The sequence below is a fragment of the Phascolarctos cinereus genome, unplaced genomic scaffold, assembly GCF_003287225.1.
Source record: "Phascolarctos cinereus isolate Bilbo 61053 unplaced genomic scaffold, phaCin_HiC Scaffold_4;HRSCAF=312, whole genome shotgun sequence".
Classification (NCBI taxonomy): Eukaryota; Metazoa; Chordata; class Mammalia; order Diprotodontia; family Phascolarctidae; genus Phascolarctos; species Phascolarctos cinereus.
Window position 1 is genome coordinate 64,554,793 of NW_027555847.1, and position 16,291 is coordinate 64,571,083.

At 44.8% G+C, this 16,291-nt stretch overlaps 1 protein-coding gene across 4 annotated transcripts in view; it reads left to right on the forward strand.

Moving 5' to 3' along the window:
• FBLN2 (fibulin 2) overlaps positions 1–16,291 on the forward strand; it is a 215,087-nt gene that overhangs the window by 181,786 nt on the left and 17,010 nt on the right. For 3 of the 4 annotated variants that reach the window (XM_020981251.2, XM_020981255.2, XM_020981253.2), the window contains 5 exons: positions 2,286–2,399; positions 3,998–4,099; positions 6,147–6,287; positions 13,040–13,174; positions 14,640–14,777. In XM_020981251.2, coding sequence (XP_020836910.1) covers positions 2,286–2,399; positions 3,998–4,099; positions 6,147–6,287; positions 13,040–13,174; positions 14,640–14,777 — 630 coding nt within the window. The remainder of the gene's footprint in view (positions 1–2,285; positions 2,400–3,997; positions 4,100–6,146; positions 6,288–13,039; positions 13,175–14,639; positions 14,778–16,291) is intronic. The other variant, XM_020981256.2, reaches the window with a different exon arrangement.

Consider the following 16,291-nt stretch of genomic DNA (forward strand, 5'->3'; position numbering starts at 1 on the left):
TTCTTCATCTGTAATAGGAGGATGATAACTCCTGCCTTTCTCTACCACCCAAAGTCATTGCAAATTTCAAGTGAGGTAATAGATTGAAAGTGCTTTGGTGAAGAAAAAATACTATGTGAACGTGAAAGATTCTCGTTATTGTTATCACAAAGTTTCTACCCCAATCACTGTCTACCACCACAATGGTGCAGTGAATCATGATCTAGACTTAAAATCAGGAAGGCCTCTGCTTGTGTAGTTATACAAAGAACATTATATTGTACATCATTATATATTCTCATTTTGTATTGTTATTATATTTAATTATATATTAACATTATATAATTGTTACATAATTATATATTATCATTATACAAAGAACAATCCCAAAGATACTGCTTAGTTCCTCTCACTGGTTAAGTTTAATAATAGCTAGTATTTATATAGCACTTACTATGTGCTATAGTGCTAAGTGTTTTGCAATTATTATCTTATTTGATCATTACAACAACCCTGGGAGGTAGATTCTATTATTATCTCCACTTTACAGATGAGGAAATTGAGAGAAGATAAGTGATTAAGCTCAGATGAAGCTGAGAGGTGAAGTGACTTACCCAAGGTCATACAGCTAGTAAGTGTCTGAGGTTGGATTTGAACTCAGATCTTACTGACTTACTTACTTACAGACTCACTAACTGACACATATATGCTCTCAGGGTCTTTGTCCCAATGCCAATTCCTTTGGCAGGTTGAGTCCCCAGAGTAAGGCTCCAGCCAGAGTATCTCTGAGGAGTGGGGGTGGGGGTGTTTCTATGCTATCATTTTTGTGTATTACCCTCCATGTCAAACAACCAGTTTTTTCTACAACATACTTTTCAACATATTTTCTATGTCACCTAACCAGTGCCGTAGAAGTGACCAGTATAATTATGACCACTTGATATCTCCTCCAAATATTGATAACCAATTAACAAAAGGATATTTACTGAAAAGAGATAGCAAGAAAGGGGAGGGCGAGGTGGTGTAGTGGGTAGAGCACTGGTGGTAGAGTCAGGAGGACTTGAGTTCAAATCCAGCCTCAGACACTTGACACTTCTGAGCTGTGTGATCCTGGGCAAGTCACTTAACCCTGATTGCCTCTCAAAAAAATCTTTTTAAAAAGATGCAGCAAGATCAAAGTACAAATATATCCCCCTGAATTGAGGCATATTCTTCCCTCTAAACCTCTGTCTCTGCATAGAGTGGACTCAAACTTAAAGTGTTGCTACAGACCCCCATTACCCCCCTCAAATCAGGATACTCTTCTCTTCCACCTGGGTTCCTGAGAAGAATGGACTCTGACTTTTTTTTCTAATTTTTATTTTCAGTTCCAAATTCTCTCTCTCTCTCTCCACATATTGAGAAGGCAAACACCATGATGCCCATTGTACATTTTATTAAGCAAAACATATTTCCACACTACGGGCTCCAACTGTAAGTGGTAGCTGCAAATATTCCTCTTGCTAAATTCCCTTCTGGTTGTGGCATACCAGAGGACAAGTTGCTTCTTAGCTTGCAGGACATTATGTCTCATCTGTGGTGTCCATCTGATGCTGCTCTGGGTCAAACAAGTCACTTAGTGGCTGTAATGTGCCTTCACCTAAGGCCAATAAAGAGGGCTAAACTGCTGCTGTTACTGTTGTTTGCCCTTTGTTCTTGAAGAGGACCGTGACATCAGCACGGTGACATCATGACGTGACATGCAAGTGATTGCATTTAAGTGAGGGAGGGCTGTGCAAAGTTACCAGCCTCACCTAAGACTAGGAAAAGAACAGAGATAAAAGCATCTCCATGCATTCCTATGGTAGTCTGGTGAGATAAGGCCCCGAAGCTAACAGCACATACTTCCTTTCCTCTCGTCCAGAGGCTTACAACTTATCTTCCCCTCGTGGGGTTAGGGAAGAGAGGGGGAGAAAGGGGGAGAGAGAGAGAGGTTGAGATTCTGCCTTGGAGACTTTGCTGTGTGCCCTTAGCTCTGACTCAGCAGCCAATTAAAAGGCTTTTCTTCATCATGCACTGAATGGATGGGAAACAGTAACAATACACTTGTACCACCCTCAATAAAAGAGGGAAGAACCTTCCTTTATGTACCTCCATGCATATCTGGAAGTAAGCTCCCCGAGTCTCTGTATGTGGTCACAGAACTGCGCCCCTATTGGCCAGTGCTTTGTTACATATATAAAGGGAGCTAAGTGATTGAAAGGGTGCCTCCTTCCCTGCGTCTTCCTCTTTCCCCTCAATATTCTTTCTGATTTGTCTGTTGACAGATAGTGAAGTGATGAAGCCAAGCACTCAAGGAGAGGGGCCCCTAGCCCCCGAAGCACCCCACAGCCAACCTGAAGTCATACATCTGCCTCAGCCAGTTCCAAACACCTGCAAAGGTACATAAAGGTGGTGGCAGGTGGGGAAGGGAAAGTGGTGGTTTGGGAGGGGGAGGGCGTTCTAGAAAGAGCAGTGAACCCAGAAACAAGGGACAGGTTTAAGTGCTCACTCTGCCCATCATATGGTACGGTGAATGACATGCTAGATTTGGAGTCAGGAAGACCTGAGTTTGAATCTTTCCTGTTAATAATAGCTGTGTGGCCATGGGCAAAGCCTTTAGTTTTTCTGAGTCTTTGTTTCTGTATCTGTAAATGGGGATAATTATACTCCCTATAGTACATACCTCACTGTGCAGGCTCCAATGGGATAATTTAGTGTGTAAAGTACCTTGCAAACTATAAAAGTACTAAATTAATATCAAGGCTGTTCATCTGTAAAGTGGGGTAATAATACTTGCTTACCTGACTCACAGCATTGTGAAGAAATGCTTTGTCTACTATTGGTAATTCTTATTAGAAATCATAATTACCAGTAATAATAATGACCAGATAGATCAACTAATCCATAATGAGTGCTCCAGGTCTAAAGGGAGAGCAGTGGAGGAAATACCAGTATGCCAACATGAGTAGCTGGGATTATGCAATGGGGGCAATCCCAGTGCCTTAAGCAGGTGCATACCCCTTTAAGTGATTGGAACAATCGTTACATACTTAGGAGTCCCACTATGCTCCTATGTTCTCAGGGGCACAGATGATCTCAGTCCCAATCCAATTCAACAAATGTTTATTAAGCACCTACTGTGTGCAAGATACTATGCTTGGTGCCAGGGATACAAAAACAAAAACAAAAAAGAATTTCAAATACAATCCCTGGTTCCAATGAAAAATTAAACAATGCAAACATAAGAATATGCATGTTAATTTGAGGGAGAGGGAAATTGCACTAATTATCAGTGCGATTGGGAAAAGGCTTCCTGTAGAAAGTAGCACATGAGTTCTTCCTTAAAGGAAGCTAGGTATGGAGAGGTGAGAAAGAAAGCATTCCAAGCATGAGCAACAGCCCAGGTTGTTGCATGGAAGGGGTAGAAATTGTGCTAAGTTTAGGAAAGAAGTGAACTAGTTTGTGGAATGCTCAGTGCATAAAGGAGAGTAGCGTGAGAAGATAAGCTGGAGTCGGACTCTGAAGGGCTTTAAATGCCACACTGAGGTATCTGTAGTTCATCCTGGAGGCAATAGGGAGCCACTGAGGCTTCATGAGTAGGGGAGTGACAAGGTCAGAGTTTGTGTTTAGGAAGGTTATTTTGGCTGCTGTGTGGAGATTGGATGGGAGAGAGGAGAGACTAGAAACAGGGAGACCAGCAAATTGGAAGGTTATTGAGGGAGCAGCTAGGTGGCACAGTGAATAGAGCACTGGCCCTGAAGTCAGGAGGACCTGAGTTCAAATCCGGCCTCAGACCAAACACTTGACACTTACTAGCTGTGTCACCCTGAGCAAGTCACTTAATCCCAATTGCCTAAAAAGAAAAAAAAAGGTTATTGAAATAGTCCAGGTGAAAAGTGATAAAGAACTGAACTAAGCTAGAATAGAGAGAAGGCGAGGGGGAACAGGTCCCCATGCAACCTCTTCCTAACCTGGCCTTCCTTTTACCTTGATTTAGACAATGGTCCTTGTAAACAAGTGTGTAACATCATAGAGAACAGAGTCATGTGCTCATGTTTCCCTGGCTACGCTATCATGGCTGATGGAGTCTCATGTGAAGGTGAGTGTGGGGACGGGAAGGGTCGGAGGAATTAGGGGAAGGCTGTCTGCATGTGAATAGACTGAAAGGATGAGGCCTCTGCAGGCTAGAATGATAGAGACTGAAAGGAAGGCAGTATCCAAGTCTAGAAGCTCATGAAGGACCAGGAGGATGGAGAAATGTTTACATGAAATCCAAAAGCTTGGGCCAGGGGATGCTCAGGGAAGCTTGAGACATGTAAGTTCATCCTGTCCAAGAGAAAAATGCTGCTCATTATGTCCTGCTCAAGTCAGACTGGCAGTCAGCCCAGGGTGAAAATTAGACAGTTTTCCTTGGGTGAGAGCTTCTGATAGAAAGATATCCTATGGGCCATGGACTTGATTGAACCCTTGTTGAGAATTTGGAGCTATAAAGAGAAGATGGGCTAAGAGAGAAGAATTTGACCACCTTCCCTTACCAGTCTTGGCATCCAAGTCTTGGCTAAGGTGCAAGGTGTTCTGTTTTCCCACTCCTTACTCCAGCATCACTGAGTCCTTAGGACTGAGGAAGGTTGGGAAGACAAATTGAATTTAATAAGCATATATTAAGGCCCATGGGTATACCAGGCACTGTGCTAGGGAATGGCATGAACACAAATGGATAAATTCAAAATAGATCCAGAGTAAATGGGAAGTGATTTGGTGGGCTGGTGGAGAGAGCGCTAACAGCATCAGGAGATGCCCAGGGAAGAAAGGAGGAGGCAGGGTCAGAATGTGATCCTTCCTCCCGCCCCCGCTCCTAGCCATGGTCTTTGGTGGTGTTGGGATAGGGGCTGTGAGCATAGGGAGTCAGAAAGGCAAGCAGAAGCTACAGACACAATAGAAAAAAAGTTGAGAAAGGGGAAAGAAGAGTAAGAACCAGCTTTGCATTGTAAGGGCAGGACAGGATATGCTTGGACAAGGGGAACTTGGACACTCTAAGTCTTCTATTCAGGGGCTCGCAGGTCATGTTGGAAATGGGTAGTCCTTCCTCCTAGACCTGGGAGGGTGATTTCCAGGTCTCTTTTCCATTCTGGGTATATCTCTGGGCCAAAGGTCCAGCCGTGTTCCAACCCCCAGAAATCCCATATATGCGTCCCCAAAAGGCTCTTTCCTCTGAGATGTCATCTATTTCCCCCAACTCCAGTGCCCTCATCCCTCAGAGGATACCCAAGAGATATGTTTAATCTTCTGCATCTTCCTTCTTCCACTCTTTCCTCAGACCCCAGCCTCAGCCAGCATTTCTTTAAGGCTTGCTCTGTTCCAGGCACTATGCTAGTTAAGTCAAGTCAAGCCAACACACATTTATTGAGTATTTATTAAGAGCCAGGGACTGTGCTGTGCCCTGGGGATACAAGTAAAGGCAAAAAACATTTCCTGACCTCAAGGAGCTCACAGTTTAATGGGGGTAGACAACGTGCAAACAAATATGGACAAACAAGTTGTGTATAAAATAATGCTGGGGATATTAAAACAAAATGCAAAAACAGCCCCATCCTCAAGGAGCTTACATTCTACTGGGATAAAATAATAATTAATTCATAATAATTAAACAGAGGCAGCTAGTTGGTATAGTGAATAGAATGCTGGACTTGGAGTCAGGAAGGCCTGAGTTCAAAACTTGCCTCAGACACTTACTAGCTGTGTGACCCTAGGCAAGGCCAATCTCACCTGTAAAATGGGGATAATAATAGCACCTATTTCACAGAGTTGTTGTGAGGATCAAAGGAAATAACCTGTAAAGTGCTTCATAAAACTTAATGTAAATGTTAGCTATTGTTATTATTAAGTTTATACATGATGTTTTGAAGAGAGGGAGGGAAGTGACGATTAGTCTTGCCTCTTCCCAGCTGGACTAAGCTCCTTGATGAGTCCTGGGGGAAGGGTAGGATGGGCCTGGGAGCTGTCATGGTCAAGGCCAGCCCAGGTTCAGGGTTGGCTTCATTAGCACTTTCTCTCCCTCAGTCTGTGAGCACAGGCCAACCATTACCTCCATTACCATTCTAACGGCCTTCTGTTTTTCCCTCCCGGTGTCCCCCATGGGGCCGTAGACATGGACGAGTGCCTCAGAGGTGCTCACGATTGTACCCGAAGACAGTTTTGTGTGAATACGTTGGGATCATTCTATTGTGTCAACCACACAGTGATCTGTGCCGAGGGCTTTATCCTCAACATGCATAGGAAGTGCGTGGGTAAGACAAGAGTGGCTCTTTGACCAGCCACATGCCATCACCCATCACAGCTCTCCATGCTATGCCACGCCGCGCATCCCACCTTCATATGCTAAAGGGTCCCTTGGTCACCTTTGCATATGACATATCAATGTGGCTTCTCCTGCCATGTGCTTAGACTGCTATGTCTTGTGCTGTTGAGCTTTGTCCTGTCCACATCCAAGGGCAAGCATGGACAGGGGAAGCAGGTGGAGAGGTAGAGGGTGGACTCCTGACCCTCTGAGATCTTGTTATTCTGCAAGGCTCCCTTATGGGGTGACCAAGGGGCTGCATCCATCCATTAAGTAAAGAGACGTCGACCCAGGGTTGGGCCTGGGTACATGAAAAGTACAGATGCTCCAAAAGCTACACTGGAGTTTCTCAATTTGGTTAATCACCTTCACTCGCTTTTTGACTGGGATGATTCCTAAGAAGCAAAATTGATAGTTTTGGATTATATATTGCCTTCCACTTATACTGCCCTGAAGAGGAGTTAAAAAGATAAAATGTCATACAGGTCACAAGAATCACAGGATTTAGAACTGGAAGAGACCTTAAAAATCTTTTAATCCAAACCCCTCATTCTGTGGAAGAAGAAAGAGACTAGAGAGTTTACTCAACATCATTTAATAAGCATCACAGGCATGATTTGAGTCTGTGTCTTCTGACTCCTAATTCAGTGCCTTCCACTTTATCACAAATGCTGGAGGAAACAATCTGGGCCTTGGACAATAGATAACCCATCCCCAAAATCCTGAAAGCTTACTGAGGTGAACTGATGAATGCATTTTCAGAGAGGACCATTATTAGTAATGGAAATTGATGTTATGTCTTGAAACATTCAGACATTGAGGATCTAGTTTTGATGATACAGACAGGGGAGGAGTGATAGAAGGAGAGAGAGAGGGAGAAAGAAGGAGAGAGAAACAGACAGACAGGCAGACAGAAGGGGAGAAATAGAGACAGAGGAAAGGAGGGGAAAGTATGGAGGGGGGAGGGAAAAGAAGGAAGGAGAAAAACTGAGAAGTAGATATAAGGGGAGGGAATTATTTTCATCTTGGGCAGAGTTTTGTTTATTTTGCTTTGCACAAGTTGGAGTTAATAGTCGTAATAGTTTTGTTTACTTCTCAACTGTTTTCTGTATTTAGGGACGGTTAATCTGCAAATTTCTGTTCATGGGCCATGACAGACAGATGAGGTAGATAGATAAATAAATGGATAGATTAGATAGATAGATAGATAGATAGATAGATAGATAGATAGATAGATAGATAGACAGATAGATAGATAGACAGACAGACGGACAGACAGACAGGTAGTAGAGAGATAGGTAGATAGGTAGGTAGGTAGATAACAAAAAAAACAGAAGCAGTATCTGAGGAAGCATTGATTTGCTGTGTGACCTTGGGTAAGTCACTTTCCACCTCAGCCTCGGTAATCATGCTCTGAAAAGTGAAGGAGTTAAATGAGATGATTGCGGAAGTCACTTTGAGCTTTCAAATTATAGCATTCTGAGATTGATACAAAGACTTGAGAAATCCCTCTAAAAGCATCTGCAGCCTGTCAGGCAGCCAAGATCTCTGCCTAACCATGTATTCAGTTGGAATGCTAGGCACTTTACTGAGGCTCTCATTGTGGTTCTGGGTAGGACCCAGATTTGGGGTTATTTCTGTTTGTGTCTCTAATGAAATGTACCTGTGACACCAAGCCTGAACACCCAGCAACATGTGGTCCACCCTACTCCTGACAAGGGCCAAACCAGAATATGAATAGGAAACCCCTTGGTTCCCAGAAATGTGTAACCTATGGCCTGGGGGTCCCAGTCCTCATTTTCCTTTGCTTCCCACCATGTCTGTAGAAAACATGAAGTATAAACAAGCCGTGTCCTGTGTATTTCACCAAGCCTTCACTTCTACCCCAGTCTCTGCATCTCTGGGGCCAATAGGCCCAACACCACTGCTTGGCCCAGTATCTTGGGCCCAAGGGGAGCCATTGTGTATCTGCCAAAGGTCTGCTTGTCCCCAGAAACCCCAGGCCAACCACTGCTTCCAGGCTCCATGCTGAGCCGGGGGAGGGGGGGAAGGGGGAACATGCAAACTGCTTCCATACTTTGCTTGCAAAATGATGTGTCTTAGCCCTCTTCTGGTGTTAGATAATGTCAATATGTGCACATTTGAAAAAGCGATTGTCTCAATGAAGACTGCTTACCACTGGAGTCATACAGAGGTATCCTTCCCTTGGGAGTTTCCTTCATCCGAGTTATCAGAGATTAAAATGTATGTGCAGGCCAGGGTGGCTTATGAATTCCAGGCAAGATGCGAGAAAAGATAACCAAGGAGTTTTAGTCTTCTCCTGGCCTCCATGAGGCCTTGTCCATATGGGCTAAGCCGAGCCTTCCCTCTGGAAAGGCTTTCTTTTGGAGAGAAGGCCTGACTCAAAAAAAGGAATCTTGTCTGCAGCTAGTTTGGGAGTAGGCTCCTGAAAAGAAGCCCCCTCTGGCCCATTTCCAGAAGCTCTCTTTCTTAGAACCAATCCCCTCTGCCTTGGGCATAGAGTACAGGGTGGTTTTTGTTGCCTGACTTGTGACAGTCTGTAATAACCAGGTCTCCATGCGAGAGGACAGTCCTAACTAGCAGTCTTAACACCTGGTGCAAGCAGTACAAAATGCAATCTCAAATCAACTTTTATAAAAGACAAATTCAGGGAGAGACTTTAGGACATAAGGCCCCACTGGGGGAGGGATCTCAGAACAGCACCCTCCCAGGCAGCTCTAATTGGGGAAATTCAGGGCACTTTTTTTTTAATCCACCTAGAGAAGCAAAAGGAGCAGTGCTAAGTTAGGGTAAGGTTGGTCAGTGCTATATCACGTTGGCATGACCTTTTCCCATTTAATGTATGATCCATGTAAGTCATCGAAGATAAGTTTTTTCCCATATGTTGGCAGACTGGGACACAGAACCCCCTGTGGTCTTTGTGGACAGAGTGGAGCGATCTGATGGCCCTTCCTTTTTTGGGGAAGGAGAGTGAGATTAGGAGTGGCTTGCTCCTTTGTCCTCTCCTGCCAGGAGTTGAGCTTCTGCCAGGACAGGGCTCACCTGCCTCTTCTACTTGGAACATCTATCTTCAGTTTATCTGCAAATGTATCTTCACTGACATGGATAGTCAACTCCTCAAGTGTGGACTGAGAAATTAAGCACTGTGCTGAGCTCAGGGGAGGATGGGGGATTCAAAATTGAATTAGATGATTCGGGTGCTAGATGCCACTAAGAACGCAGAACACAGGCTGTCAGGTACCCTCAGTATAACAGGTAGCAGTGTCTGTTTTGCCTGGTCCTACAAAGACAGAAGCTAGCCTGGTCTAGCAAACCATGTAGCAGACTTGCAGTCAGAAAGACCTGGGTTAAATTCCCACCCCAGGCATTTACTTGCTGTGTAATCCCTGGGCAAGTCACTTAACCTCTCTGTGTCTCAGTTTCCTTGTCTGTAAAATGAGACGGTTCAACTCAATGGCTTCCAAGGTCCCTTTTCACTCCAAATGCTATGATTTTCTACCAAGCTGATGCTGTGTCCCTCTTTCCCAAGAGGGTAAAAGAACCACATCATTCTCCTCTTTGAAAAGAATGCAGACATCCCACTCAGCTGGAGTCAGGGACATTTCTAAAATAACACTCAGGAAAATTGCCTACGCATGCTTTTCTTTCTCCTCCTCCCTCTCCCCAATCACTCACCCTTGGAGGCTCTGGTTCTTTCTCTCTCAGGCTCATTGTGACTCTCTCCAGCTCTCTCTCTCTCTCCCCCTCATCTCCCCTATCTCTTTGTTTCTCCAGCTTTCTCTCCTCTTTGCCCTTTCCCTTCTTTCCATTTCCTCTTCTCCTCCATCCCCTCTTATTTTTCCTTCTCCCTTCTTTCTCTTTTACTCCTCAATTTTCCATCACCCTCTTCTTGGTCTCTTTCCTTTCCTTCCTTCATCCCTGCCCTCTCACCTTCTTCCTCTTTCTTCTATCTCTCCCTGATTTCTTCTCTCTGCTTCCTCCCATTCTCTACCTTCTCTCCTTTTCCCTTCCCCTCCCCAAATTTCCATCCCCCCTTCTTGGCATCTTCCCTCTCCATTTCTCATTCCTTCCATCATCCTCTTCCTCCTTCCTCTCCCTCTTTTCCCTCTCTTGCCTCTCTTTTATCTTTTTTCTCTCCTTTATTTCTTCCCTCTCCCTCTCCCTTTTCCCCCTCACTCCCTCCTTTACTTCCCCTCTTTATTCCTTCTTCCCTCCCTCTCTCCCTCTCTTTTCCCCTCTCTCTCTCCATGTCTCTCCCTCTCCCCTCACATTTCTCTCCCTCACCCCCTTACCCTCTCTTTCCCTCTCCTCCTCTTTGTGCATTTCTCTCTGCTCTTTTTTCCCTCCTTCTCTCTCCTCTCTCTCTCTCCCCTTCCCTCCCTCTCTCCCTCCCTTCTTCCCTCCTCCCTCCTCTTCTTTCTGCCTCTCTCCCTGCTCTTTCTCCTTCCTTCCCTCCTCTCTCTCTCTCTCTCTCTCTCTCTCTCTCTCTCTCTCTCTCTCTCTCTCTCTCTCTCTCTCTCTCTCTCTCTCTCTCTCTCTCTCTCTCTCTCCCCCCTTCTCTCTCCTTACTCTCCCCTAGCCAACCTGTCTCTCATCTTTACTCAATGAAGAGGTTCTGGTGGCAGCTCCAAGTGTTCTGTATAAAACCATACCCTTCCTTGTATACCCTTCCCAGCCATAGTAGGAGACAAGAAATAGTCAAGACCCTATCTACTTGTGCCTCAGGACCCTTTGCCCTGACTCTGCCTTGGGTATTGGGAGTGTTTTTCTCCTCTTTTTCCCAGGTGGCAGGTGCTGTGTTGGGCCTTGAAGGGTTCAGAATCTAAAAGGCCTGCTCCTTACACTGACCTTGCTTGCAGGCACTCCTTGCCCAGCCCTGTTACTTTCCAGCCCCCATAACTGTGCCCCAGAAAGGAGGCCCAAGAGGACCCAAAGAGCAGAAGCAGGGTGGCCCTTTAGAAGGGACTGTCTTCTCCATTTTCCTCTAGCCCCAGGCAGGTGAGATCAGAGGGGTTTCCAGCAGGCTAACAGAATTTTTCTGACAGCTATACCCATGTGAGTGGCTCTCTCTTTTCTCCTTCTCAAGCCTTTCTATTTCCAGGGCTGTGTAGCATGGCCAGAAGTAATAGGATAAGATGAAGAAAAGGTCGAAGCAGTTAGAAAAGGATATCTGTTTAGAGTTCACTAGCCCTCAGGTTAAGGCCTTGGTCCCTAGACATCATTGCCAAAAAGGTTCCCCTCACTTAACACAGTGTAAAGAGCCCTGGCATCAGGGTCCAAAGGCCTGGATTCCTATCCCAGTCATGTGTGACCTTGGCAAGGCATCTATAAAATAAGGAGGTTAGACCAAATCAATGATGTTGTGACTCTACTTAGTTCATTATAGGAAAACCAAAATGGAGCCCTCTGCGGACATTCTACTCTTTGTACTGTCTGTGATGTCTGGGCTTGGCCAGAAACCCAGTTTCCCTGTGTCACAGTTAAGAAGTTAACTGAGGATTCTGGGCTTTCTGTACCCTGTGCTCTGAACCTTCACAATTATGCAAGAAAGAATTCACCATGGCAGACTGACTCCATTTTCTGGCTTGGACACTGCCACACGCTGGACAACTTTAGGCAAATCTCTTCTTCAATCTGGGCCTCAGTTTTTCCCTCTGTAAAATGCATGTTTTGCACTTGATGTCTTCCAGGTCCCTTCCAACTGGCATTTAAACTTTTCTCATCTGTCCCCCCACCCATTTCTTAACTCTTTCTATTCCCTGCTACCAATAAGTGTGTATCCAACGGTTACTGCAAGACAGAGAAAAACACCCAGATCTCAAGGCGCCTACATGCTAATGGATGACATGCAGGGGTGGGTGAGGTGGGGGAAGGAATGTGCTTACAAGATACATATATAGTGTGAATAGAAGATGAACTCAGAGGGAAGGCACTGGCAACAGAGGGAACTGTTTAGGACCTTTCAGGTGGGATATAAGTTGAGTCTTAAAGGAAGCCCAGGAATCCAGGAGGCGGGAATGAGGAGGGAGAGCATTCTAGCAAAAAGGGAGAGTGGGGAGATGGAGCGCCATGTGTGAAGAATGTCAAGAAGACCAAGTCAACCGCTAGTACAGGAACAGCCTACCTGGAATGACTCTGTATGAAGCACAGGGTTAACATTTCTTACCTTTGGCCTTATTGCACTGCCCAGATGTGTACAGATGTTAGGAGGGGAGCCCAACTGTATCTCTCCTACCCTTTCAAAAGCAAAGGCCCCTGGCTATAGTAGAGAGGTCTTAGAGGCCTCCCTGAAGTCATAGCAATGAGACAAAATCAAGTGTCACAGAGTCTCTTGCAAGCGGACCACACTGTTCTGTACCAGGATACCCCGAGCCTCTCTTTGGTCTCCAGGGCCACATTCACAATTTCAACAGCCAGTTTCATCCCCCACTGTCAAGTCAGGCTAGATTATAATGCTTAATTATAATCAATAAAGCTACCCCTACTCCCTGAAAGTGATGGCACTGAAAAGGCTGATTTTGCAAAGCAAGGGGCCTAACAATAGAATCGTGGCAAGGGAGCCCCTCAGGAGCTAATTGACCTGAGTCTGAGCACTGTGGTTCTCTTGGGATTTCAGAAGCTTTCCTTTGATGGTGGTGAGCAGAGCTGTTGAATGCTCCTCGTTTCCTTTTCCTCTTCTAGATATTAATGAGTGTGTGACAGACACACACACATGCAGCCGAGGAGAGCACTGCGTGAACACAGTGGGGTCCTTCCACTGTTACAAAGATCTCAACTGTGAGTCGGGATATGAGTTGAAAGAAGGAGAGTGCGTAGGTAAGAAAGACACCTACAATGACTTGGCTGAGGATCCGAAGCTCAGAAAACGGCCTTTGTTGATTTTGTTTTCTTATGTGCTCATTTAATTTGCATTCACAGATTAACCCATTCCCACCCCTAATGCTAGGTTGGAAGAATAAAGAGTAAAGAGTGACAAGGAAATCTGTACTAAGAAATGAGTTAAAACCCAGCTCTACTTGTACCAAGGAGGAACAGTTAAGCCTCCATTGGCTTTCACCACTCATTGCTCATGGTGGTGACACTGAGTCTTTGAAGGCCATGCCAATGCAACACAAGCCCTAGTGGGTGCCACCAACCTGGGGGAACTTTGAGAGGGAACATGGAATAGGGGATAGAGTTCAAGACTGAGAGTCATGAAGACCTGGGTTCAAATCTAGCCGCAGATACTAGCTGTGTGACTTTGGGCAAGTCCCTTAATGTCCCTTGGCTTAGGTACACATCTGCAAAATGAACAGGCTGGGCTAGATGGCCTCAAGTTCTAGACTGGTCATCCAGTGAGCACAGACTTGATGATGGATTGTGTGTCTGTCTCCCAAGGACCAGCCTAATTAATTTACAATAGTCTTATTATCAGACTGGTCATAGGGTGATGGGTTTTATTTTGGTCACAGACTCTCCAAGACTATCTACTAAAACCAAAGAGGGTTTGGTCTGGATCATTTCATCTGGATCAATTCAATTCATTTCCATTCAGTTCAATAAGCATTTAGTAAGTATTGATCATATACATGATGCTGTACTAAGCACTAGAGATACAAAGGTTGTATTACTTATTGTACACATTATTACACACACACACACACACACACACACACACACACACACACACACACCCCAATGTAAGCTTTCTGAAAGTAGGGAGTGTTTTATTCTTGTTTGCATATTCCAAGAACCTGACACATAGTAGGCACTTAATAAATGATGTTGAATTGATTGACTCAAGGAGCTTACATTCTGCTAATGGAAGGCATTTCAACTCATGGTATTAATACCCACACTGACAAAATGGCAGGTCCTTGCAGTATGGAAAGGTTCAAACTCCTGTGCTTTTAGTGAATAGGCAGACATGGTATCTTGTGAAGAGTGCTAGACAGGGTTTCAGGAGACCTGGGAGCCAGGACAGACTCTGGCCTGCTTTTTGATGTGGAGTAAGACATTCATTTATTCTCTCTGGGCCTCAGTTTCCTCACCTGTAAAATTAGGGCAGGGGAGAGATTAGATGATCCCTGAGGTCCTTTCTAGAGCTACCATTCTGTGAAATCAGTAGGGCCTGATTCCATCAAAGCTGTTCTATGAGGTGCTGACTCAGACCCTGGCTTTTGAGTTTGTCTCCAGGCCCTTCTGTTGCCCTTGGCTCTTTCCCTCCATTCCTCATTAGTGGTGCTGGCAAGGCAGCCCTGGAGGAGTAACCACCTATTTGCTTCCTGTCTGCTGTTCACAGATATCGACGAGTGTGCCCAGGGGACCCACAGCTGTAAAGTCAACTTTGTGTGTCAGAACACCCAGGGTTCTTTCTACTGTGAATCCAAGCAGCGCTGCATGGATGGGTTTCTACAAGACCCAGAGGGCAACTGCGTGGGTAAGTGTAAGTCTCCCGGCCCCACTCCGGCAGCTTTGGCCTGGCCATCCAGCCCCATTCACATTCGTCTTTTGGCTCTTAACCCCATTCACAAGCTGACTGTGGCTAGGACCAGCTTTCAGGAACACAGCAAAGTGGTGAATTGGCATCCACTTCCAATATTTCAACATCACTCCACTAAACAGTTTCCATAGACCCATCAGAGGCCGTGTGGTATAGTGAGAAGAAAATGGAACTTGGGACTAGAAGACTGTGGTGTAAGTCCTGACTCTGCTATTTATTATCTCTGAGGTACTGGGGAAATCACTTGACTTCTTAGAACTCTCATGTTCCCATTTGTAAAATGAGAACAGTTGCTTCCCTGCCTACCTCCCCAAGGTAGGATTGTACGAATCAGATGAAAGGCATGCTGTGGGGTAGTGGAAAGAGTATTTACTGGACTTTAACTTAAAAGAATTAGTGGTATATGGGAAAAAGCATTGACCACTGAGTCAGCAGACCTGGGTTCAAATTCCACCTCTGACATTTACTACTGATATGATCTTGGAAAAGTCCAAGATCTCAGTTTCCTCATCTTTAAAAAGAAGGCATTAGACTAGACGCCCTCTGAAGTCCCTTCTAAATCTAAATCTCTGATCCTGTAACATTATAACTTGGGCTTAAGTCCGGGCTCTGCCCCTTATTGGCTGTATGAACATCGAATAAGTCACTCCACTTTCCTGAGACTCAATTTCCATGTGTGTAAAATGAGGGTTATGATACTCACTCCACTGACCTCATAGGTTCAGTGTGATGCAATTGATTTGTAACCCTTAAAACCCTCTGTAAATATGAGAATTCAACTCTAGGTCTACAAATCTTCTATGAGTCTTTAAAGAGTTATGGAAAGGTCAACTATTATTACTTCTTCCAATTCAAACCCTTTCCTTCTACTAAACACCCTGGACCTTTCTGCTACCCTGTAGATATCTGGGCACCCACTGGGGCCTCTCATTCAGGCCTAGCCTCTCAGGAAGTATACCAGGATCCAGATATTTTCTTCCCTGTACACCACCGTATAAAAATTCACCTTCCTATATCGCATCCCAGACATTGTCTTTCCTAAGTTACAGTCATAATAACCCAATCATGTTAATAGTACACATCACCCTTCCTAGGTATCACATACAAACTTTAACATGGGCTTTTGATATTACTTAACTTAGAAGGGTTACTAATGATAAGAATTCCAGCTCCCATGGCTGGCCAGTTGGAGGAATATTATGGGACAGGGGACCTTTTTTATATTCTTCAAATGATACCTTCTGACTCCTAAGCCAGTTCTTTCCCCTTTGAAGATATATTTGAAAAAGATATCAAAGTGATTGTAATCCACTGAGAAGTACTATCTAAAACACTTATGAAAGAGCTGGTGCACGTTTTGTAATGAAGCAAAATTCCAGATGTCCCTGGCGGTAGATGCATCACTTACAGGCTAAGCAGCATAATTGAAAGAGCCCTAGATAGGGAATCAG